The following is a 24,939-nucleotide window of genomic DNA, read 5'->3' on the forward strand; positions in this document are numbered from 1 at the left end:
GGCAGGGCAGAGGGTGGAGCTGCGCTGTGGGTGGGGCCAGGGGGCAGAGCTGGGGTGGGGCCAGGGGTGGGGCTGGGGGTGGGAGTGGGGGCAGGGGAGCCGGGGCCCACGGCCAGCCCTCACCTGTGACGGTGGCCGTGCGTTTGCAGTGGTACAGGATCGCCAGCTCCCCGAACACATCCCCCGGGAGCAGCGTGCGGAGGGGGCAGCCGCGCTGGGTCACACTCAGCTCCCCCTCTGCAAAGGAAAGCCCCTGAAACGGGACCGACGGACCCGCCCCTGACCCTGCCCCCACCCCAGCTCCACCGCCTGCCCCCACCCCAGACCCTGGCCTGGCCCCACCCCCACCCCAGCTCCGCCCCCTGCCCCCACCCCAGACCATGGCCTGGCCTGGCCCCACCCCCACCACTTCAACTGGCATAACTCACCCACGGCAGGACTGGGGGGGGTGCAGACAGGGGCGCAGGGCAGTGGGCTTGGGAATGGAGTGCACATGTTCCCGCACTGGGGGGCCGGGCATTCACACTCCTTCACATGCATACACGGGGGGGCTGGACTGGCTCACACGCTCACACACGTACGGGGCAGGGCTGGCACACGTGGGGCGGGGCTGGTAGATGCTCACACATGCACGAGGCGGGGCTGGCACACGTGGGGCAGGGCTGGTAGATGCTCACACATGCACGGGGCGGGGCTGGCACACGTGGGGCGGGGCTGGTAGATGCTCACACATGCACGGGGCGGGGCTGGCACACGTGGGGCGGGGCTGGTAGATGCTCATACATGCATGGGGCGGGGCTGGCACACATGGGGCTGGGCTGGGAGATGCTCACACATGCACGGGGCAGGGCCGGCACACGTGGGGCTGGGCTGGGCTGGTAGATGCTCACACATGCACGGGGAGGGGCCGGCTCACATGGGGTGAGGCTGGGTATGGTTGGCTCACATGGTCACACATGAATGAGGTGGGGCTGGCACACGTGGGGCTGGGCTGGGCTGGTAGATGCTCACTCATGCACGGGGCAGGGCCGGCGAACGTGGGGTGGGGCTGGGTATGGCTGTCTCACATGGTCACACACGAACGAGGTGGGGCTGGCACATGGGGGGAGGGATAGCTCAGGGGTTTGAGCATTGGCCTACTAAACCCAGGGTTGTGAGTTCAATCCCTGAGGGGGCCATTAAGGGAACTGGGGTAAAAATCTGGGGATTGGTCCTGCTTGGAGCAGGGGGTTGGACTAGATGACCTCCTGAGGTCCCTTCCAACCCTAACAGTCTATGATTCTATGTGGGGAGGGGCTGGGCTGGTAGATGCTCACACATGCACAGGGCGGGGCTGGCACATGTGGGGCGGGGCTGGGCTGGTAGATGCTCACACATGCACGGGGCGGGGCTGGCACACGTGGGGCAGGTCTGGGCTGGTAGATGCTCACACATGCACGGGGCGGGGCTGGCACACATGGGGCAGGTCTGGGCTGGTAGATGCTCACACATGCATGGGGCGGGGCCGGCACACGTGGGGCAGGGCTGGGCTGGTAGATGCTCACACATGCACGGGGCGGGGCTGGCACATGTGGGGCGGGGCTGGTAGATGCTCACACATGCACGGGGCGGGGCTGGCACACGTGGGGCAGGGCGGGGCTGGTAGATGCTCACACATGCATGGGGCGGGGCTGGCACACGTGGGGCAGGGCGGGGCTGATAGATGCTCACACATGCACGGGGCGGGGCTGGCACACGTGGGGCAGGGCGGGGCTGGTAGATGCTCACACATGCATGGGGCGGGGCTGGCACATGCTCACACATGCACGGGGCGGGGCTGGCACATGCTCACACATGCACGGGGCGGGGCTGGCACATGTGGGGCGGGGCTGATAGATGCTCACACATGCACGGGGCGGGGCTGGCACACGTGGGGCAGGGCGGGGCTGGTAGATGCTCACATATGCATGGGGCGGGGCTGGCACACGTGGGGCGGGGCTGGTAGAGGCTCACACATGCATGGGGCGGGGCTGGCATGCATGGGGCGGGGCTGGTAGATGCTCACACATGCACGGGGCGGGGCTGGGCTGGTAGATGCTCACACATGCATGGGGCGGGGCTGGCACACGTGGGGTGGGGCTGGTAGATGCTCACACATGCACGGGGCGGACTGGCACATGTGGGGCGGGGCTGGGCTGGTAGATGCTCACACATGCACGGGGCGGGGCCGGGCTGGTAGATGCTCACACATGCATGGAGCGGGGCTGGCACACGTGGGGCGGGGCTGGTAGATGCTCACACATGCATGGGGCGGGGCTGGCAGATGCTCACACATGCACGGGGCAGGGCCGGCACACGTGGGGCTGGGCTGGGCTGGGAGATGCTAACACATGCACGGGGCGGGGCCGGCACACGTGGGGCTGGGCTGGGCTGGTAGATGCTCACACATGCACGGGGCGGGGCCGGCTCATGTGGGGTGGGGCTGGGTATGGCTGGCTCACATGGTCACACACGAATGAGGTGGGGCTGGCACACGTGGGGAGGGGCTGGGCTGTTAGATGCTCACACATGCACGGGACAGGGCCGGCACATGTGGGGCAGGGCTGGGCTGGTAGATGCTCACACATGCATGGGGCGGGGCTGGCACATGTGGGGCGGGGCTGGTAGATGCTCACACATGCATGGGGCGGGGCTGGCACACGTGGGGCAGGGCTGAGCTGGTAGATGCTCACACATGCATGGGGCGGGGCTGGCACATGTGGGGCGGGGCTGGTAGATGCTCACACATGCATGGGGCGGGGCTGGCACACGTGGGGCAGGGCTGGGCTGGTAGATGCTCACACATGCACGGGGAGGGGCTGGCACACATGGGGCAGGGCGGGGCTGGTAGATGCTCACACATGCATGGGGCGGGACCGGCACACGTGGGGCAGGGCTGGTAGATGCTCACACAAGCATGGGGCGGGGCTGGCACATGTGGGGCGGGGCTGGTAGATGCTCACACGTGCACGGGGCGGGGCTGGCACATGTGGGGCGGGGCTGGGCTGGTAGATGCTCACACATGCATGGGGCAGGGCTGGTACATGTGGGGCGGGGCTAGTAGATGCTCACACATGCACGGGGCGGGGCCGGCACACGTGGGGCAGGGCTGGGCTGGTAGATGCTCACACATGCATGGGGCGGGGCTGGCACACGTGGGGCGGGGCTGGTAGATGCTCACACATGCACGGGGCGGGGCTGGCACACGTGGGGCGGGGCTGGTTGATGCTCACACATGCACGGGGCGGGGCTGGCACATGTGGGGCGGGGCTGGACTGGTAGATGCTCACACATGCATAGGGCGGGGCTGGCACACGTGGGGCGGGGCTGGTAGATGCTCACACATGCATGGGGCGGGGCTGGCACACGTGGGGCGGGGCTGGCAGATGCTCACACATGCACGGGGCGGGGCCGGCACACGTGGAGCGGGACTGGGCAGGGCTGGCTCACACGCTCACACACAAATGGGGTGGGGCCAGCACACGTGGGGCAGGGCCGGCTTTAGGCCTATTCCATCAATTCACCCGAACTGGGCCCCACCCCTAAGAGGGCCCCGTGCCCAGAGAGAATCCCTTCCCTGGCTAGAGGAGCCTTTTTAATTTTTACTCACCCGGTGGCGCTCTGGGTCTTCAGCAGCACTTTGACGGCGGGTCCTTCAGTGCCACTGTAGACCTGGAGTGAGTGAAGGACCCGCCGCCGAAGACTTGGAGCACTGCCCAGTGAGTACAAGCCCCACGTGTTTTTTTTTTAGTCATCCCTGCCAGGGCCCAGTCGAAACTGTTCAAATTGGGCCCTGCACTTCCTAAAGTCGGCCCTGTGTGGGGCATGGCTGGGCAGGGCTGGCTCACACATGCACAGGGCGGGGCCGGCACATGTGGGGCAGGGCTGGCTCACACATGCACAGGGCGGGGCCGGCACATGTGGGGCAGGGCTGCCTCACACATGCACGGGGCGGAGCCGGCACACATGGGGCGGGGCTGGGCAGGGCTGGCTCACACACGCATGGAGCGGGGCCTGCACACGTGGGGCAGGGCTGGCTCACACACGCATGGAGCGGGGCCTGCACACGTGGGGCGGGGCTGGGCAGGGCTGGCTCACACACATGCACGGGGCGGGGCCTACACACGTGGGGCGGGGCTGGGCAAGGCTGGCTCACACACGCACGGAGCGGGGCCGGCACACGTGGGCGGGGCTGGGCAGGGCTGGCTCACACATGCACGGGGCGGGGCCGGCACACGTGGGGCGGGGCTGGGCAGGGCTGGCTCACACATGCATGGGGCGGGGCCGGCACACGTGGGGCGGGGCGGGGCAGGGCTGGCTCACACATGCACGGGGCGGGGCCAGCACACGTGGGGCGGGGCTGGGCAGGGCTGGCTCACACGCTCACGCACACACAGGGTGGGGCCAGTGCTCACCAGCGACAATGTACATGGCATCCCCGTCGGTGCCCTCGGCCAGCACCGTGTGCCCCGGGCCATGCCAGGCAGGCAGGAAGCTCTGCACCAGGGCGTCTGCCTGGCCCTCGCCCAGGAGTCGCAGGAAGTCATTCCGCTCCACGGCCCCTGCAATCAGGCTGCGGTCCCTGGGAGGAAGGGAAGGAGATGGGTGGGGCTGGAACCACGGGTGGGGCCGGTCCCTTCCGTTGAACCCAGCGTGCGGGAGCCACCAGGCCATGCCCCGAAACCCCACTCAGCCCAGGTGCAGGAAGCGACCTGCCATGGTGGGGGCTGGTTAAAGCGGGCGTGTCCCGGGCCCAACCACGACCCTGTACACACCGTGGGACCCCCCACCCCTGAGAACGACAGGTCCCAGCACAATGCCACATCCTCCTGGCCACAGCGCCATGCAGTGGCTGTTCCCCTAGCAATGCTGCAGGGGCCGGAGCAGGACCCCAGGGCTCAGCCTGGCCTAGTACAAATACCCCCCAGCCCCACCGTGCCCACCTCTGTGCTGAGGACACTGCTGGGGGGGCCAATTTATTGACTACAGAAAACCCTGGGCCCTCCCCTTCTCTGCAGCCCCGGCCCCCCCCACTCATGCCATTCCCACCTCTGTCACTCGTTCACTTTCACTGGGCTGGGGGGGTGCGGGCTCTGAATGGAGATGGGGATGAGGGACTCAGAGCATGGGAGGGGGCTCCAGGCTGGGGAGGGGTTGTGGGCTCCAGCCAGGCAGCACTGACCTCAGCCAGCGCCTGGAAGCAGCGACATGTCTCTCCAGCTCCTAGGCGCAGGGGCGGCCAGGGGGCTCTGCGCGTTTCCCTCACTGCAGGCACTGTTCTCACAGCTCCCATTGGCCAAGGTTCCCAGCCAATGGGAGCTGCAGAGCCAGTGCTCAGGGCAGGGACAGCATCCAGAGTCCCTGTGGCTGCCCTGCGCCTAGGAGCCGGAGGGACATGCCGGCCGCTCCCAGGAGCTGCATGGAGCCGGCTGCTGCAGCCAACCGGACTTCTCGTGGCGCGATCAGCAGTGCTGACTGGACCCTCCAAGGTCACTTTTCAACTGGGCATTCCAGTCAATAACCAGACGCCTGGAAACCCTAGACACTGTCCCTGCCAGAGCCCGATCAGGGTTGGCCTTGCGCCAGGGGGAGTCTGGCTGGCTGGGATTTCTCTGCCCCGCCCAAGGGATTACCTGGGTGATTTAGGGACGTGGGGCACCTGCAGGGCCTCGTCACTAGCAAGAGGCTCGGGGACAATGGGCTGGGCCCTGCTCGGCCTCCGGCCGCCGTTGGAATCAGCCTGGTCTGCGATCTCCCTGCTCACGCCGCCTCTGGGGTCCTCTGGTGCCCCGCCTGTGGCAGTGGGGAGAGAAGTGCATGAGGTACCTGCCCAGCACCCCCCAGTAACCACCCTATCACACCCACTCCTATCCCTCCCACCTGCATCTGGGTGAGGAGTCCTGTGGGGTGGGCCCCGGGCGGTCGCTGTGACCAGCCTGGCAGCTGGGTATCGGTGCACAAACACTGTCACAGTGATACACCTGTGATACACTTTAATCTGCTCCTGAGAAACACTGTCCTGATTAATGAAAACTTTCTGTGCTTTACTTGCCGATTCACTCCTGAGATATCAGACAGACATTCAGACACTTCATTCACAGCCAAACAGCTCTTCTCCTCAGAGAAATACATTGGAGAAACCCTCCCCAGGCAAACCATTGCCCACAATAGACACAAGTGTAAGATCATTCCTGTCCTGTGACGGCTACCTGGACTGAACAAAGCTTTAACATCTTCCCCAATGAGAAGATCCTTCGGCAATAACTTCCTTACCCCAGCTATCACTGCATGCTGAGCACTGTTCCATTCGAGGTGGATTCTGGCTAAAGGCACACGCACAGTAAACTCATAGGGGACTACAACATTCACACTGATTTGGTAAATAATCTTCCTCTCTGACCAGATCTGCTTTAACAAGAGTGATGGTAGAAGCCATAATGTGCCCTAAACAGCTTTTACCATTGACTTTTACACTCTATGAATTTTCCATGACCACTCCCATATAGAGCACTGGTACAATTTATGGAGCCACCTTCTACTGACCTCACAGTAACAGCACTGACATAACAGGTGGCCGTGTTGGGGTACGTTTGGTTACCCCCAGACAACTGCTCAGAGTTACACAACATACCAACATTGTTACAAACTGGACTTTCAAGAGGATACAATTTCTGCTGTTCTTCCCTTGCTTTTTGACTTGGAGCCACATCTGGCCGTTTCTTGTCGCATCTGGCGAACCCTCTCCTCAGCAGCCAGCAGCTCCGGACGCCCCCACCCCCTACTAGCCCTTTCCTCTCTTTCATCAGCCTCCTTCCTTCTTTCCCATTCAGCCATACACTCTTTGGCTTCTCTCTCTACCTCGGCCATCTTTTGCTTGTCCAGCAATCGAAGATCTGCTAGTTTCTGTTCATGCTCCAGTTTATTTGCTGCCTTTTGCATTCCAGTTGCTTCTGCAGTTTCTGTAGTATCAGGTGAGGGCTGTGCTCCTGCCTCCTGATCACTGGTCATTAACAGCTCTCTCAGTTCTTGATTTGTAGCTTTCTTTCTAAAGCTTATCCCCTTTCTGAACACAAATCTTCCAGGGCTTTTTTGCCAAGGCCTCATATGCTCTTTGCTCACCCATTGCAACTGCTCTTTAACCAACCAAACTCCCATTCCCCAATTTCAAATTTGGACAGCGTGGGGTTCTGACCCAAAGCTTAATTGACCTGGTTCTGTGGATCCTTGCATGACTATGCCACTGGGACAATGCTGCATCTGGCGGGACCCAACTGAGAGTGCCAATTCAGGACCAATTGCTTAAACAGGGCAGTTACAGCCCCAGGCTGGGGTTTTTCCAACTCTAAGGCAAACCAAACCAGCCAGACAAAAAGGACTTTGGTCTCACTCCACCGGCTAACCACAAGTCACACAAGCAATTCCCTTAGACACTCCAGTTTCCCAGTGTCACCACCAGTCCCACACGTCCTGGGGATGAATGGTTATGAAAACCAACACCCCAGTAAAAGAAAACGGTTCTCTTGGTCCCAAAGAATCAAGCCCCAGACCCAGGTCAATATACAAATCAGATGCAGCAGCCTTTTATAGTCTCTGCCCTGTGGACAATCACAGCAGCAAGATGGAGCCTGGAGTCACATTGGCAAGTCACATGTCCATGATGATCAGTTCTTTACAGGCCAACACCAGGAACTTTCCCAGGACAGCTCAGATGTGGATTGGAGCCTCCCAAAGTCCATTGTCCGGTAAGTGTTTCTTGGTTGGGCACTTACTGAGAATTGCCCCTTCTCAAGAAGCTGCCCAAACGCTTCACTGAGGCTACTTGGAATAAACACATTGAGATACCAGTACGGAGCCAATGATCTGTATGGTTACAATTTATGTCGATAACGTCATATGGACAAAATGTGACTTTGATCATTTTCCTAGCAGCCCAGGTTACCCACAAGCAAATGGAGAGGCTGACAGAGCTGTGCAGACAGCCAAAAAAACCCACAGCAGGAAGATCCATTCCTTGCTCTCCTGAGCTACAGCTAAACACCAGCAGCAGCTACTGATACAGCCCAGCACAGCGCCTGACGGGAAGAGAACTCCGAACTACTGTTCCAGCTCTGGAAACGACTCTGCCTACAAAGTGCCCAGCCAATCAGATAAAACAGCCACACAAGCTTGTAGATGCTTTTACAACAGGCGTCACTCAGAGACCTGCGGGGACAGCCCTACTGGCCACGTTCATGTCAAACTGGATGAAGAAAAAGGCCAGACAGCCCCAACTGTCATAAATAAAAAGAATTCGGCGCCCAGATACTACGTGATCGAGACCGACAGAGGAGAGTTCAGCAGAAACCGTGGCCATCTGCAACCGAGAACAGAAAGAACAATTAACCCAGCAAACCCTACAGATGGCGGATGCAGAACAAGACGACGACTCGAGGATTTTAGACTGACCACAGCCAGACGACCCAGTTGTTCCGGGATGGCTCTTTGTCATTAGAAAACCAGCATGAATCAGAGACGTGTAACGGACTGGTCAGCATGGCTCTTCCCCGGCAGCGTGACAGCGGAACGACAGGAGACCCTGGCAATGGCGAACCTTGGGCTGTCCCTGGATCCCATCTCCGGCCCAGCCTGCTGCGGTGGAAGGCTGAGAGCTCCTTTCAGCTCCTGCCACAGCCCTATGGCCAGAGGAGATGTGCCCCTCCCCCTTGCACTGTGATGAACCTCCGGCAGTACCGAACAAAGGGCTTGGATCCCCAGGGTTCGTTAGCGAGGGTGTGGGGAATGGAGAACTCAGAGGGGGAGGTCACAGAATCATAGGGCTGGAGGGACCACGAGAGGTCACCTGCTCCAGTCCCCTCCCTCATGGCAGGACTAACTATTATCTAAACCAGTGTTTCTCAGACTGGGGTCCCCGAGGGTACTGCAGGGGGTCTTCCCGCTCCCTCCCAGTGCCTCCTTCACACCAGGGAACAACTGTTCCCCGGCGTGAAGGAGGCGCTGTGAGGGTATGGAGAGCAGGGACCCTGGGTCTGCACTGCTCCCAGAAGCGGACAGCACAGCCCTGCGACCTAGAGGAGTGTCTCCAGGTGCTGCCCCCGGCGACAGGGGATGGATCACTGGACGCTGTCAGAAGACAAGACACTGGGCTAGATGGACCTTTAGTCTGACCCAGCGTAGCCGTTCATATGTTCTGTTGTCATGTTTTCTAGACCTTCAATCATTTCTGCTTCTTTTCTGTGGAGTCTCTCCAATTTGTCCACATCCTTCCTGAAATGTGGCACCCAGAACTGGACACAATACTCCAGCTGAGGCCGTATCAGCGCGGAGTAGAGCAGAAGAATTACTGCTTGTGTCTTGCTTACAACACTCCCGCTAATACATCCCAGAATGATGTTCACATTTTTTTGCAAGTGTTACACTGCTGACTCATATTTAGCTTGTGATCCACTATGACCCCCAGATCCCTTTCCGCAGTATCCTTCCTAGGCAGTCATTGCCCAGCTTGTGTGTGCGCAACTGATTGTTCCTTCCTGAGTGGAGCACTTTGCATTTGTCCTGATTGAATTTCATCCTATTTACTTTAGACCCATTCTCCAGTTTGTCCAGATCATTTTGAATTTTAATCCTGTTCTCCAAAACACTCGCAACCCCTCCCAGCTTGGTATCGTCTGCAAACTTCCTCAGTGAGCTCTCTGTGCCATTAGCTAAATCACTGATGAAGACATTGAACAGAACTGGACCCAGAACTGATCCCTGCAGGACCCCACTCGTTATGTCCTTCCAGCCTGACTGTGACCCACTGATAACTACTCTCTGGGAATAGTTTTCCAACCAGTTATGCATCCACCTTATAGTAGCTCCATCTAGGTTGCATTTCCCTAGTTTGTTTATGAGCAGGTCATGCGAGACAGTATCAAAAGCTTTACTAAAGTCAAGATATTCCAGACTACTGCTTCCCCCCATCCACAAGGCTTGTTACCCTGTCAAGGAAAGCTAGCATGTTGGATTGACAAATCCATGCTGACTGTCACTTATCACCTTATTATCTTCTAGGTGTTTGCAAATCGATTGCTTAATTATTTGCTCCATTATCTTTCTGGGTACAGAAGTTAAGCTGACTGGGCTGTAATTCCCCGGATTGTCCCTATTTCCCTTTTTAGAGACTGGAGCTAGATTTGCCCTTTTTCAGGTTTTTGGAATCTCTCCCATCTTCCGGGACTGTTGGAAGATAATCGATAATGGCTCAAAGGGGATGGAATGTCGCTCTGTGTGTCACTGGTCAGCCGCTAGGCAGCCCTGTGTGCAAAACACCGATTAGACAAGGAACCTCAGCCAGGCCAGGCCGAGCTTGGCAGGGCCTGGTGATGGACCCGGCTGGGGGCTACCTTACTCAGAGGTAAGCCCCGTAGTCAGCAGTACACTGGGGTGCAGGGAAAGCCACATGCCCACCCCCCGGGGCACCCCGTCCCTCTTACCCTGCTCCTGCGTGCCCCTCTGCCTCGCCATGCTCTGCAGATACTTCCGCTCCTCCTGCAGCCACCGCTCTCGCAGCTTCTGGTCCATCTCCCAGCCTGGGGGGGACTGGGCAGCCGTCCTACGTTGTCCTCGGGCTGTTGGAGACAGACAGGGACATGCACGAGCAGGATGGAGCGAATCCTGCCCTCCCCAGCCTAGTCACCGCCAGCCGCACATACACCCAGGGACCCTTGGCATGGCACAGCAGACGCCTCTGCCTGGATCCCACCACACGGCGATGCCACCCATGGGATGGAGCATCCCAGGTCCCGCTGAAACTGCCCGGGGGGGAATCAGCAACCTGAACAGAATCTCCCAGAGATCCCAGCAGCTCACGCCTCCCATCCCAGAGCAGGAATTAACACTTCACCCCCAGGGGCTGGCAGCAGTACCCAGGGACTGGGGAAACTGAGTCACATAGATGGTTCATAAATCTTACCAACTCCCCACATTCTCTTTGCTTTACACACCATAACTTCTTACCCATCTCCTAAGTGTGGTTCATCCCTACCCCACATACCTGGGCATGAATTCTCGGCTCCACACCTTAGCTAAGCAACCCTGAGTAACTAAATGAGTGAGCACCCTACTGTGGGGCACCAAGGAATTTAAATTACCCTGCATGTGTCTGGTACTGTATTTACCCCCGTGCTCCCCCACAGCCACCTCTGGGGTGGAACACAGCAGCTGTTCAACTGCACCAAGCAACACTGCATGGCACTTTGGGTGAGGGAAGAGTGAACAGCATCAGTGAACCAAAGAACAGCCAGGCGGGGTCAGACCAAAGGTCCATCTAGCCCAGAGGTCTCCAACCTTTTTACGCACAAGATCACTTCTGGAATTTAAGATCAACCCAGAATCTGTCCTGACCCGTTCACGCCATTCCCCTCTCCCTCCCTCCCTTTCACCAGGCTGGGGCAGGGGGTTGAGGTGTGGGAGGGGGCTCTGGGCTGGGGCAGAGTGTTGGGGTGCGGGAGGGGTGTGGGCTCTGGGAGGGAGTTTGGGTGCAGGAGGGGGCTCAGGGCTGGGGCAGGAGGTTGGGGTGCAAGAGGGGGTGCAGGATGGGGCAGTGGTGTGGGGTGTGAGAGGGGGCTCAGGGCTGGGGCTGGAGGTTGAGGTGCAGGAGGGGGTGCAGGATGTGGGCTCTGGGAGGGAGTTTAGGTGCAGGAGGGGGCTCTGGACTGGGGCAGAGTGTTGGGAGTGCAGGAGGGGGTGAGGGGTGTGGGTTCTGGGAAGGAGTTTGGTGCAGGAGGGGGCTCTGGGCTGGGACGGGGGTTGGGCTGCAGGAGAGGGTGCAGGTTCTCAGAGGGAGTTTGGTGCAAGACGGGGGGTCTGGGCTGGGGCAGGGGGTTGGGGTGTGAATGGGGTGCAGGATGCAAGTTCTGGGAGGGAGTTTGGTGCAGGAGGGGGCTCAGGGCTGCGGCAGAGTGTTGGGGTGCGGGAGGGGGTGAGGATGCAGGTTCTGGGAAGGAGTTTGGGTGCAGGAGGAGGCTCAGGGCTGGGGCAGGGGTGTGAGAGGGGGTGAAGGGTGTGGGTTCTGGGAGGGAGTTTGGTGCAGGAAGGGGCTCAGGGCTGGGGCAGGGGGTTGGGGTGTGAGAGGGGGTGCAGGATGCAGGTTCTGGAAGGGAGTTTGGTGCAGGAGGGGGCTCTGGGCTGGGACAGGGGTTGGGGTGCAGGAGAGGGTGCGGGTTCTCAGAGGGAGTTTTGGTGCAGGAGGGGGCTCAGGGCTGGGGCAGAGTGTTGGGGTGTGAGAGGGGGTGCAGGATGCAGGTTCTGGAAGGGAGTTTGGTGCAGGAGGGGGCTCAGGGCTGGGGCAAAGTGTTGGGGTGCAGGGGAGGGTGCGGGTTCTCAGAGTGAGTTTGGGTGCAGGAAGGGGCTGTGACGTTATTGATATAAACTGGGACCATATAGAACATGACTTTAATAAACCATTTCTGTTACACACTGGTACGGCCTCTAGCCCAACACTAGCTGTAGTGAGACAGGCCCAAGGATGGGGAGCTCCTGGGATGCAGTCAGTGATGTTTGTGTCATCCCTTCCTGCATCAATTTTGCGTTGGGGGACTGTGACAATGTGGTTCTGGCGGGACCCAACTGAGAGTGCCAATTCAGGACCAATTGCTCAAACAGGGCAGTCACAGCTCTAGGCTGGGTTTTTCCACCTCTAAGGCAAACCAAACCAGCCAGACAAAAATGACTTTGATTTCACCCCACTGGCTGACCACAAGTCACACAAGCAATTTCCTTAGACACTCCAGTCTCCCAGTGTCACCACTAGTGCCACCCGTCCTGGGGATGAATGGTTATGAAAACCAACACCCCAGTAAAAGAAAAAGGTTTTCTGGATCCCAAAGGACCAAGCCCCAGACCCAGGTCAATATACACATCAGATCTTACCCACAAATCACGCTGTTTGCCAACCCTTTAGAATCTAAAATCTAAAGATTTATTCATAAAGGGAAAAAGATAGAGATGAGAGCTAGAATTGGTTAAATGGAATCAATTCCATACAGTGACAGCAAAGTTCTTAGTTCAGGCTTGTAGCAGTGGTGGAGTAAACTGCAGGTTCAAATCAAGTCTCTGGAGAACATCCCCCGCTGGGATGGGTCATTCAGTCCTTTGTCCAAGCTTCAGTTTGTAGCAAAGTCCCTCCAGAGGTAGGAAGCAGGATTGAAGACAAGATGGAGATGAGGCATCAGCCTTATATAGGCTTTTCCAGGTGTAAGAACACTTCTTTGTTCTTACTGTGGAAAATTACAGCAACGTGGAGTCTGCAGTCACATGGGCCAGTCCCTGCACACCCTGCTGAGTCACAAGGCGATATCTGCCTCCTCTCAATGGGTCAATTGTGTAGCTGATGGTCCTTAATGGGCCATGAAGCAGGCTAAGCAGAGCTAACACCCATTGTCTGGGGTGTCACCCAGAACTACAGCATCAATTTGAAATACAGACAGTATAGAGCCAATACTCATAACTTCAACTACAAAATGATACAGACAGCATAATCATAACCAGTAATGCATAACCTGTCTTAGACAACTTATAAGACCTCCTTTACATAAGATTTGGTGCCACTACAGGACCTTGGTTGCAAACCATGTTCTATATGGTCCCAGTTTATATCAATAATGTCACACCCCCAACGCAAAAATTGATGCAGGAAGGGATGACACAAACATCACTGACTGCATCCCAGGAGCTCCCCATCCTTGGGTCTGTCTCACTACAGCTAGTGTTGGGCTAGAGGCCGTACCAGTGTATAACCGAAATGGTTTATTAAAGTCATGTTTAATAACATTATCAAATTTCTTTACAAACTTAAGGTATAACTTGGTTAGCTTTTGCAGCATGGTTCCTGTATATTTCATGTGATCTTGCCAAGAGCTAAAGAACATAGCTACTTTATCCATACACGCTCTGGCAAATGTTTGGAACCCAATTAACATTAAACCAATGTAGATATTAATGTTGTTCATAGTCCAGGAATTCTGGCATTTAGCCACAAAAGCCATATGGTAGTGTGCCTCAGTTTCCCCTTTTCTACTGCACATCAGGTCTGGAATGTCTTTTCCCCTGTGAAAAGTTTCAATACTGTTTACAGACACTAGCAGTGAAACATCAGTATAACAAGGCCTTTTAACATAAAGTGTGTTCTCATGTACTGCTTTCAACACGTTCAAGGGACTTCTCAAAAGATTGGGCACATTGCACATTCTTACAGTTCTTGGTAATAGCAACACATTAGTTACAAAAATCACCATTAGCAATAACAACAAATTCATTGCAAGTGTCCATCTACAATCATGTTCGTCATGCCATACCCTTGGATTAATACCATTGGAGTTTGGGCATTTTAGGGTTAACTTTTGGCTTCCCTTTGCAAAATTCAGTTTTCTCTTTTCTCCTTGTCCCGCAGGATTAAACCCTGATTTCACTTGCTTAACCACATTCACTGGCTGATGGGGTGGGCTCTCTGTGCTAACAGCTATTAGCAAGTCCTTCTGCCTGCCAGCCAGGTAATTTGCATTAACACAAACATCAGCTTTTAACTTCTTAGCTGCTACCAATTCCAAGGCTGGACTCTGTCTTACAGAGATACCCCACAAATTCAAAGGGTCTGAGGGTGAGAGATTGTTTGCTCTTCCCTGCATCCTCAATTGTTCAGACATAAAACTGTTTAGCTCTGAAACACCAGCAACCAAATCTGTCCTCAGACCCTGAAGCACAGGCTGCTCACTCACAGAATCAGCATGGAGACATTCCTGTTCCAATACCATTGTCTTCCCAACAAGCTGGCCACATACAGCCACTCGGTCATAGGGCTGCTCAACTTTCTTAACAGCTTCTCCTCCATCTGAGACCTTCTCAGAGCTCCCCACACTGGATCTTTCAAAAGGAAAGTCAGTGGATCCATTCACAACAGAACATTTCTGGCTGTTAGGAACTGAAACTTGCTTGATCAAATCACTTTCACACCCTTCTCTTGTAGTAAACTGCTTGCACAGGTTACCATGGGGGTTCCTTTCTCCAGGAGCTTTTCTAAGCAGCAATTCATCCCTCAGAAATTCTGCCCTTCCCTGCTTCACCTAGGGCTTGCTCTAAAGGAACACTTTCCTGAGCAACCACAGACTCTTTCTGGGTCTCACTTATATTCAGAATTACCTCAGGCCCATCAGGCAGATCTCTACACAATCCCCTTTTAGGCAAACTTATAGACTTTCTAGATAACAGGTTAGAAGCAATCTCCTTTCCCTGGCCTGGAACAAGTTTATGAATCTTCTCCTTCCTGCTACAAGTTGTCAAACTGTCAGTAGGCAACACAATTAAACCGCCTTTCTGCTCTCCTTGTGCCTTGGCTAGGGTATCACTCTGATCAGACAGAGTTGCTACACCTTCTTCCAACCACACATTAGAAACTAGCAAACTACAAGCACCAGAATTGTCTGGTCTCTGGGATTTTGCTATAACACTAATTGGATGCAACCTAGTTACAGGGCCATTCTCCTCAACAGACACAAACTTAGGACCATTCCCTTCCTGGGCTTTAGCTGTATTTACAATTAACTCTGAGACACCTGCACTATTCTCAACCGTCACAGGCTGAAAGGCACCTTCTGTCTGCTCCACAGACAAAGAAAAGCCGGAGACACCTTCTTCTTTACCAGACACACAGCTTGGGATCTCATTTCCCTTGTCCCAGCACACAGGGCTGTTCACAGACAACTGCTCGTAGACCCAGGTAGCTCCCTCCATAGGCAAGTCAATACCCCCGGCAGACACAGGCACGTTCCCTTCACTGTCACATTTCTCCACACAGGAAACAGGTAAGGGATAGGGACACTCATCTTCCACTATCCTTGTCTTCCCCAACTGCTGACTAGACAAAGCCATCAGCTCACAAGGCTGCCTAGGCTCCTCCAAACTTTCCCTACCAGGCACATGGCCACTCCCCACAGACAAGCTGCTGCTTTTTTCACTACACTGAGCTACTTCCAGCAAATCACAGTTACCCATTTCAAGTTCACTTTTACAAGCTGCACTAGCCACCAATCCATCACCCATCCCAAATCTACCCTCTCTTTCCTCAGTTAGGGTTTTCACCTGACCATTTACTTTAATTTGCTCCTGAGAAACATTTTCCTCCCCAATGAGATCTTTCTGGTCTTGATCTAACTCCAGATTCACTTTTGAGACCTTAGACAGACATTCAGAAACTCCATTCACAGACACACTGCTTTCTTGAACAGACAAACAGCTATTACCCACCAGGTTAGACTCCCCCTCTCCCTGGCCATAGCAAAACTGATTAAACACAGAAAACAGCCCAGAGTAATACGACATGTCAACATAGTTATAAACTGGATTGTCAAGAGGACGCAGTTTCTGCTGTTCTTCCCTTGCTTCTTTGACTTGGAGCTGAAGTCTGGTAGTTTCTTGTTGCATCTTGTGAGTCTCCTGTTGCCTTTGTCGAGCTTTCTCCTCAGCAGCCAGCAGTCCCAGACGCCCCATACGAGCTTTCTCTTCTCTTTCCTCAGCCTCCTTCTTTCTTTCAGCAGCTTCTTTCTCTGGTTCAGCAGCTTCTTCCTCCAGCTGGGCCAGGGCTTGCTTCTTTTTCATTCGAATTTCTGCCAGTTTTTGCTCATATTCAAACTGCAGGCTGTCCATCAGGGCTTGCAGTTTCATTGCTTTTGCTGATGCTTTCTGGCTCATGGTCACTGATCTTTAACCAACCAAACTCTCAATCCCAAATTTCAAATTTGGACAGCGTGGGGTTCTGACCCAAAGCTTAATTGACCTGGTTCTGTGGATCCTAGCACGACTACGCCACAGACGATGCGGTTCTGGCGGGACCCAGCTGAGAGTGCCAATTCAGGACCAATTGCTTAAACAGGGCAGTTACAGCCCTAGGCTGGGGTTTTCCACCTCTAAGGCAAACCAAACCAGCCAGACAAAAAGGATTTTGGTCTCACCCCACTGGCTAACCACAAGTCACACAAGCAATTTCCTTAGACACTCCAGTCTCCCAGTATCACCACCAGTGCCACCCGTCCTGGGGATGAATGGTTATGAAAACCAACACCCCAGTAAAAGAAAAAGGTTCTCTCGATTCCAAAGGACCAAGCCCCAGACCCAGGTCAATATACACATCAGATCTTACCCACAAATCAGGCTGTTGCCAACCCTTTAGAATCTAAAATCTAAAGGTTTATTCATAAAGGGAAAAAGGTAGAGCTGAGAGCTAGAATTGGTTAAATGGAATCAATTACATACAGTAATGGCAAAGTTCTTAGTTCAGGCTGGTAGCAGTGATGGAGTAAACTGTAGGTTTAAATCAAGTCTCTGGAGAGCATCCCCCGCTGGGATGGGTCATTCAGTCCTTTGTGCAGAGCTTCAGTTTGTAGCAAAGTCCCTCCAGAGGTAGGAAACAGGATTGAAGACAAGATGGAGATGAGGCATCAGCCTTATATAGGCTCTTCCAGGTGTAAGAACACTTCTTTGTTCTTACTGTGGAAAATTACAGCAAGATGGAGTCTGCAGTCACATGGGCCAGTTCCTGCACACCCTGCTGAGTCACAAGGCGTATCTGCCTCCTCTCAATGGGTCAATTGTGTAGCTGATGGTCCTTAATGGGCCATGAAGCAGGCTAGGCAGAGCTAACACCCACTTGTCTGGGGTATCACCCAGAACTACAGCATCAATTTGAAATACAGAAAGTATAGAGCCAATACTCATAACTTCAACTACAAAATGATACAGACATATAGACACCATGATCATAACCAGCAACCCATAACCTGGTCTTAGACACCTTATATGACCCCCTTTACCTAGGATTTGGTGCCACTACAGGACCTTGGTTGCAAACCATGTTCTAAATGGTCCCAGTTTATATCAATAACGTCACAGGGGCACATAGCCCCACCCCACAAGGTCTGAGTAGCCAGCGGGCAGCACAGCGCCAGGGGACACACCTCTGACTGGCCCCGCCCCTTGGGAAGAGCAGCCAATCAGAGCTGCTGCAGGTGGAGCTCTCCACCCCCCCACCCTCCGCCAGGTGGGGCCAGTCTCACTCCGTGGAGGGGGAAGAAAAGGACCCAAGTAGCTCAGGGGGCCCTGCCCCTGCCCCCTCCCCCACCCCAGCAAGGGGCGCAGGATGGTGCCCACCCCTGTGGGGGAAGGACTGATCTGGGGGCTGGGGAGGGGCAGGTTTGGTCCGGGAGGGGCTGGGAACAGGCAGACATCGGGGGCTAAGCCCCCATTAAAACACCGACCATAACAATAACCCAGTCCTTTGGGTGCAGTAGTGGGTGGAGTCCCAAACCGCCGTTCGGCGAGGCAGGGGCTGCAGCCCAGAGGTGATGGGCCAGGGTCCCTCACGCTGGCAGAGGAAGGTCCAATCCCATCCAGCGGGGGGCAGCTGACACTGGACCACGTCCGGCCGGCAATGGGGTGTCAGGGCCTGGGGGGTTCCTGTCAAGCGTCTCCACCCAACCTGCTCTGGGAACGGCGCTGGGCAGGACTCCGACCCGATGCAAACCCTGGGCCCACCTGGCCTGGGGAGCTGGACTTGGAGGCAGTGGGAGCAGAGACTGGAGCCCATGGTGCCGTGGGGCTGGTACCAAGGGAAGTTTGCTGCTGGCCCTGGAGCAGATGGTCCTGGCCAGGGGAGAGTGGCGGTTGCCCAGGGTTGTGTGTGGTTGAGGGGGACCGGAGAGGCCAGGTGCAGGTTGGCAGGTCCTGGGAGACCCCGGATGTCCCCAGGATGAGGCACTTGCTTTATGGGGGTTTCATTCAAATCTGGAAAGCTCGTCCCTCCAGGCCTGAGCTGTGTCCGCTGTGCACAGCTCCCAGCCACACTGGGTGGGCTACTGGGCCTGGGCCAGGGGGCCCCTGCTCAGACCCCAAGATCCCAGCCTGGCTCCCACTCCTCCCAGCCAGACCCGTCAGGCAGCCAGGACCGGGCCCAGCAGAGCTGCCCTCACTGTCCTGCCCATATCACACCAGCTCCCCTGGGGGTGCTGGGGAGGACCTGGCACGGGTGGGCTCTACCTCCAGCCCTGCAGTTGCCCCAGCGCAGCACAGCATGTCCTGCTGGGGCGGGGGCCCACCCGGTGAGCACAGCAAGGGCCAGCTCCTTCCAAGGCAAAGGTCAGCGAGGGAGGGTGAGTGGGAAGGAAACGCCTGCAGAAGCAGTGCCCTGCGCAGGGCTCCCATGCCGCCGTGCGGGGCCCGCTGGGGCCAGGGACACGGACACGTGTCTACACCCATGCCACGACACAGGCACACCTGCCCAGGTGCCCCTCCAATGCCCCGAGATCTCCCCCCACAGACACAAGCATCCACTCGTGCCAGGGTCCGGACTAACCCCCACCCCCACAAGCTGGCAGCTGCTCCTGCCCACTTGCAGCAATCAGACTGAAAGGGCTGCACTTTCCTCCCACAGCATCGCTGGCTGCAGGACCCCCCGGACCCCCTTGCCATGCAGAGCCAGACCCCTTCCCCCCACATCCCTGATTCTGCCCCCGGCACAGAGCCGACCTACCTGTGCCCAGCTGCACTCCTCACTCCCCAGCAGGGCTTCCTGGCCTCCAGCCCCTGGCCTAGCCGCAGGGCCCCTTGGAGGCAGCCCGCTGACACATTAACCATGGGCGGGCCAAGCCAAGCCCTCCCTCAGGTGCATCTCCCCAGCCAAGCCCGGTCTGCTGCCTCTCCTCCCTCCCACATGCTGACAGAGCGAAGAGCCAGGCTCTGACTCATGTGCGATGGCAGGGAGGGGAGCTCCTCGCTGGGGGCTGGCAGGAAAGCAGGCTCATCTGCCTCAGCCCAGCACTGCCAGCAATTAGCACACAGCCAGCCAGGTCTCACAGCCCTGGGGGGAGCAGAGCAGGTGGGGAAACTGAAGCTCAGAAGGGTTTTTTTGGGGGGGGAGATTGGGGGGACACAGTGAGAACACTCCCAGTTCCCCATGCTCCAAACCCTAAACCACACTGCCTCTTCCTGGCTACATGGGCCAGTGGCTCCGTCTCAAGAAGCCGACGGGGCGCTGTGACAGCACATCACAGCTGCTCGATGGAGCCCGCGGGGACGGTGCATATTGGCACTGGGGCATCAGGGAATAGCCTGGGGATGGACTAAGAATTTCCTGTAATAGTTTTAGGAATGACTTGGACTTTCCGAAAGCCTTTGACAAGGTCCCTCACCAAAGGCTCTTAAGGTAACTAAGGAGCCATGGGGCAAGAGGGAAGGTCCCCTCCTGGATCAGTCACTGGAGAGAGGTAAATAGGCGGTCCCAGGGGTATGTGTGCTCGACATAGTCATAAATGAGCTGGAATAGGGGGTAAACAGTGAGGTGGCAAAGTCTGCAGATGATACAAAATTGTTTAAGATAGTTAAGTTCACAGCTGAGTGCAAGGAGTTAGAGTCACAAAACTGCATGGCTGGGCAATCAAATGGCAAAGAAATGCACATTGGAAACATAATCCCAACCATACCCATACAGTTATGGGGTTGAAATTAGCTGGTAACAACCAGGAAAAATCTGGAGGTCACAGTGGATAGTTCTCTGAAAATTTCAGCTCGATGTGCAGCTGCGGTCAAAGAGGCTAAGAATACTTTAGGAACTATTAGGCAAAGGATAGCTAAGAAGACAGACAATATCCTAATGCCACTATATAAATCCACGGGACACCCACCCCTTGAATGCTGCACGCAGACGTGGTCACCACATCTCAAAACAATGCCGCGGAACTGGAAAAGGTTCAGAGAAGGGCAGCAAAGATGATCAGGGGCATGAAACAGCTTCCACACGAGGAGAGACTCCAAACATTAGAGCCGTTCAGCCTGGAAAGAGACGACGAAGGGGGGATACGACAGAGGTCTATAAAACCATGACTGGGGTGGAGAAAGTGAATAGAGACGTGTTATTTACCCGTCACTTAACACACAAACTAGGAGTCACCCAATGACATTGACAGGCAGGTTTAAGACAAACATAGGGAAGTACTTCACACAGCTGCACAGTTAACCTGCGGAACTCCTTGCCTGAGGATGCTGTGAAGGCCCAGACTAGAACAGGGTTCAAACAAGAACTAGATAAATTCCTGGAGGACGGGTCCATCAATGGCTATTAGCCAGGCTGGGCAGGGATGGTGTCCCAGCCTCTGTTTGCCAGGAGTGGGGAATGGGCGCAGGGGATGGATCACTGGACGATTCCCTGCTCTGTTCATTCCCTCGGGGGCACCTGGCACTGGCCATGTGACAGAGCAGGGGAGTTACATTCGGGATGAGAAGAAATCTACCTGTTCTGTAACTTGAGCCAGGATGGGGGTTGGGAGAATTCACACCTGCCTGGGAGACTGAAGAAGAGAGGGGAGAGGGAGAGAGCTGCTGCGGGGATTTTGGGTTTCAGTTTGGGCTGGGTGGTGCAACGCAGGGCACCCCAAGCTGGGGTCTAAGCTCCCTGAACCCCAGCAGGACTTGACTGAGGGGTCCTGGCTGTGCCCACAAGCTCTGCTGTAACCTGCATTCCTACTGTCCAATAAACCTTCCGTTTTACTGGCTGGCTGAGAGTCACTGAGAGTCCCAGGAAGAGGGGTCAGGGCTGGACTCCCCCACACTCTGTGACAGGCCACTGTGGGAAGACGGGATACTGGGCTAGATGGACCTTTGATCTGACCCATTGTGACTGTTCTTATGTGATAGCACCCCGCCCCCGCAGCAGCTAACTGCCACACTGTCTCATGGACAGAAATGGCCTTCCTGATTCCCAGCAGCTGCTCTGCTCTGGCCTGGAGCATGTGCATGGGGGAGCCCTTTGCGTCTCCTTCCAGCCCGTGTCACTGCAGGCCCCTTCTCTAGGGGCCCATTAGCAGCTGCCCTGGAGGGCTCGGGCCACCTCTGCTAGGCTGTAGGGACCTGCAGTGCTCCCCCAGCTGCAGTGACGGTCCACTTTAACCCATAGCTCCGCCCCCTCTCCCCAGTCTGAGCCTGGGATGCCCTCAGTGTGGATGGCAATCCCATGGGGCCGAGTGGGAACCAGGAGACAGGCTGGACAGGGTGCTGTTGGGAATAACAGCAGGGAATTCAAACACAGGGAAACGGGCAGGCCCATGGGTAGGGTCCTGCCAAATTCACAGCCATGAAAAACACGTCGTGGACTGTGAAACTGGGTCTTTTGTGTATTTTTACTCTATACTGTACAAATTTCACAGGGGAGACCAGGGTTTCTCAAACTGGGGGTCCTGACCCAAAAGTGGGCTGAAGAGGGGTCACAAAGTTATTTTAGGGGGGTCACAGTATCGTCACCCTTACTTCTGTGCTGCCTTTAGAGCTGGGAGGCTGGAGAGCAGCTGCTATTGGCCAGACACCCAGCGCAGAAGGGTAGCAGTACCGTGACCCCACCCTACAATAACCTTGCAACCTGTCCACAACTCCTTTGTGGGTCAGGACCCTACAATTACAATACTGTGACATTTCAGATTTAAATAGCTGAAATCATGAAATTTATGATTTTTAAAAACCTATGACTCTGAAATTGACCAAAGTGGACCGTGAATTTGGTAGGGGCCCTACCCATGGAGGACAGTCTAATTTCAGAGGGATAACTTCCTAGATCCCAGCTCTCCAACTCCTCAGGGAGGTGGGGGGCATGAGAGAACAGGAAACAGTGGCTGTGGGAGACATAATGATCCCTCCCAGCTATATAGTGCCTGGGATCCCCAAGTGCTTTGCAGACAATTACTTACCTGCCAGAGAAATGCAGCCACCTCTGGGTGGAACACAGCAGCTGGCTAGCAGCTCACAGCAACACTGTACAGGCAAGAGGCAAGGAGAGAAGAGCTAGAAATAGAGAAGGGGAGGTGAAGTGAGAGGGATTAGTGTGAATTGGAAATGGCCTGCAGGGGGCTGGGACTCACAAAGGGAGTTGGAAGGCAGACAACTTCCTTGCCTAATTTGCCATCTGGAGGCTGGGCACGAGGTCCTGGATAAACAAGTCTCTTATCAGCCTGGACCTTTGTGCCTCCAGACGCTTCGCTGCCCCACCTCCTGGCTGCCAGGCCCGCCTTGTGACACAGGACCTCAGAGGAGAGATCCAAAGGAGAAGGCAGGGCCAGCTCGTGAACATTGCCAGTCCCAGCCACTCTGCAGGGCTGGGACAGAGGCAGAGCAGGATTTGAGCTTGTACTTCCACACCCAGGGGGCGGGAATAGGCCTGGCCTACAACAGGGGCAGGTCTGTGCTGGGAGCTCCTCTCAGCGGCTAGCCAGGGGACCCAAAGCAGCCGGCCAGGACATCCACATGTCAAAGAAAGGCTGGTTCCTGGGGGTGGGGAATTGGACACAGAGCCTTTCCCCTGCAGGGCCTTGGTCCTGAGGGCCGGACGCAGGCGCTGGGCTCCCTCTGTGTCCTTCTCCATGGTAACCCCACCAAACCCCCAGAAACCTCCGAGGCTGGCAGATTGTAAGGGCAGGCTAACACACACCTAAAACTGCAGCTGGGCTTCAGCGAAGCCGCTCCTGCGCTGACGGATGGGAGCGCGCCGCCTGCCAGCGTAGTTCATCCACCTCTGTGAGAGGCGGGAGAAGTCTCCATGGGCACAGCGCTGTCTGCACCACGGAGATGGATTTCTCTCACCCACAGCGAGGTCATTCGACCGATGTCAGTGGATAGTGTAGACCTGGAGAATGCCAGGGACCCTGCAGCTCACAGCTGTGCTGGGTAAGCGCACAATGGGCACAGTTAAGGTTACACGGGCAGCCTTCCGCACTTCCAACACCTCCCCCCCACACACATGGGCTTTGCTGGGCCCCCTGTGAGGGAGCCAGAAAAAACAATGGGGGAATTTACACAACACGTGTCACACGCATGTGTGAGACTCAAGCCAGGTGCAGGGCCCCTGTGAACCCATGGCCAGAGCCCACGCATAGTGCACCTGGGCTATGTCTGCAACAGGCTCGGGGGGCCCCACAGGCCGGGGGAGGGGGTCAGCCCCAGCGCCATCCTCAGCGGGAGGGGGTCAGCCCCAGCGCCACCCTCGGCCTTGGGGGGCCACAGACAGGGGGAGTCAGCCCTACCGCCATCCTTGATCGGGGGGGGCACTGGCCGAGCAGGGGGAGCACAGGGGGGGCAGTCCCTGGGGGTGGGGGGGGGCACAGACCAGGTGGGGCAGTCCCTGGGGTGACGCACGGGCCGGGGGGGGAGTCCCTGGGGCACGGGCCGAGCGGGGGGGGCACAGACCGGGGGGGCAGTGCCTGGGGGTGGGGCACGGGCCAGGCAGGCACAGGGGGGCAGTCCCTGGGAGGGGCACAGGCCAAGTGGGGGAAGCACGGGGGGGCAGTCCCTGGGGGGGCCACGGGCCGAGCAGGGGGGGCAGTCCCTGGGGGCAGGGGGGGCACAGACTGGGGGAGCATGGGCCAAGCAGGGGGGCATGGACCAGGCATGGCAGTCCCTGGGGAGGCAGGGGAACAGAAGGGGGCACGGGGGTGGCAGTCCCAGGGAGGGGCACGGGCTGAGCAGGGGGCAGTCCCTGGGGGGGGGCATGGGCCAGGCATGGCAGTCCCTGGGGGGGCACAGGCACAGAAGGGGGCACGGGGGTGGCAGTCCCTGTGGGGGGGCATCGGTCGAGCGGGGGGGGGGGGGCACAGACCGAGCGGGACAGTCCCGGGGGGGCATGGGCCAGGCAGGGGGCACAGGGGGGCAGTCCCTGGGGCGGGGGGGCACAGACCAGGTGGGGCAGTCCCTAGGGGGGGACATGGGCCAGGCAGGGGGGCACAGGGGGGCAGTCCCTGGGGGGGCAGGGGAACAGAAGGGGGCACGGGGGTGGCAGTCCCTGGGGGGGCAGGGGAACAGAAGGGGGCACGGGGGTGGCAGTCCCTGGGGGGGGGGCACGGGCTGAGCGGGGGGCAGTCC

At 56.9% G+C, this 24,939-nt stretch overlaps 1 protein-coding gene across 2 annotated transcripts in view; it reads right to left on the reverse strand.

The window, feature by feature from the left end:
• LOC127048810 (cGMP-dependent protein kinase 1-like) overlaps positions 1–24,044 on the reverse strand; it is a 93,548-nt gene extending 69,504 nt beyond the window's left edge. Inside the window, exons 1-7 of one of the 2 annotated variants that reach the window (XM_050948802.1) lie at positions 23,511–24,044; positions 22,776–22,869; positions 20,724–20,871; positions 10,491–10,625; positions 5,652–5,811; positions 4,434–4,600; positions 124–237 (exon numbers count right to left, since the gene is read on the reverse strand). In XM_050948802.1, the coding sequence (XP_050804759.1) occupies positions 124–237; positions 4,434–4,600; positions 5,652–5,811; positions 10,491–10,578 (529 nt within the window). In that variant the 5' untranslated portion in view covers positions 10,579–10,625; positions 20,724–20,871; positions 22,776–22,869; positions 23,511–24,044. Of the gene's footprint in view, positions 1–123; positions 238–4,433; positions 4,601–5,651; positions 5,812–10,490; positions 10,626–19,573; positions 19,869–20,723; positions 20,872–22,775; positions 22,870–23,510 lie in introns of those variants that run through there. The other variant, XM_050948803.1, reaches the window with a different exon arrangement.
• Between the last annotated feature and the right edge of the window lie 895 nt (positions 24,045–24,939).

Source organism: Gopherus flavomarginatus, chromosome 4 (genome assembly GCF_025201925.1).
Source record: "Gopherus flavomarginatus isolate rGopFla2 chromosome 4, rGopFla2.mat.asm, whole genome shotgun sequence".
Lineage (NCBI taxonomy): Eukaryota > Metazoa > Chordata > Testudines > Testudinidae > Gopherus > Gopherus flavomarginatus.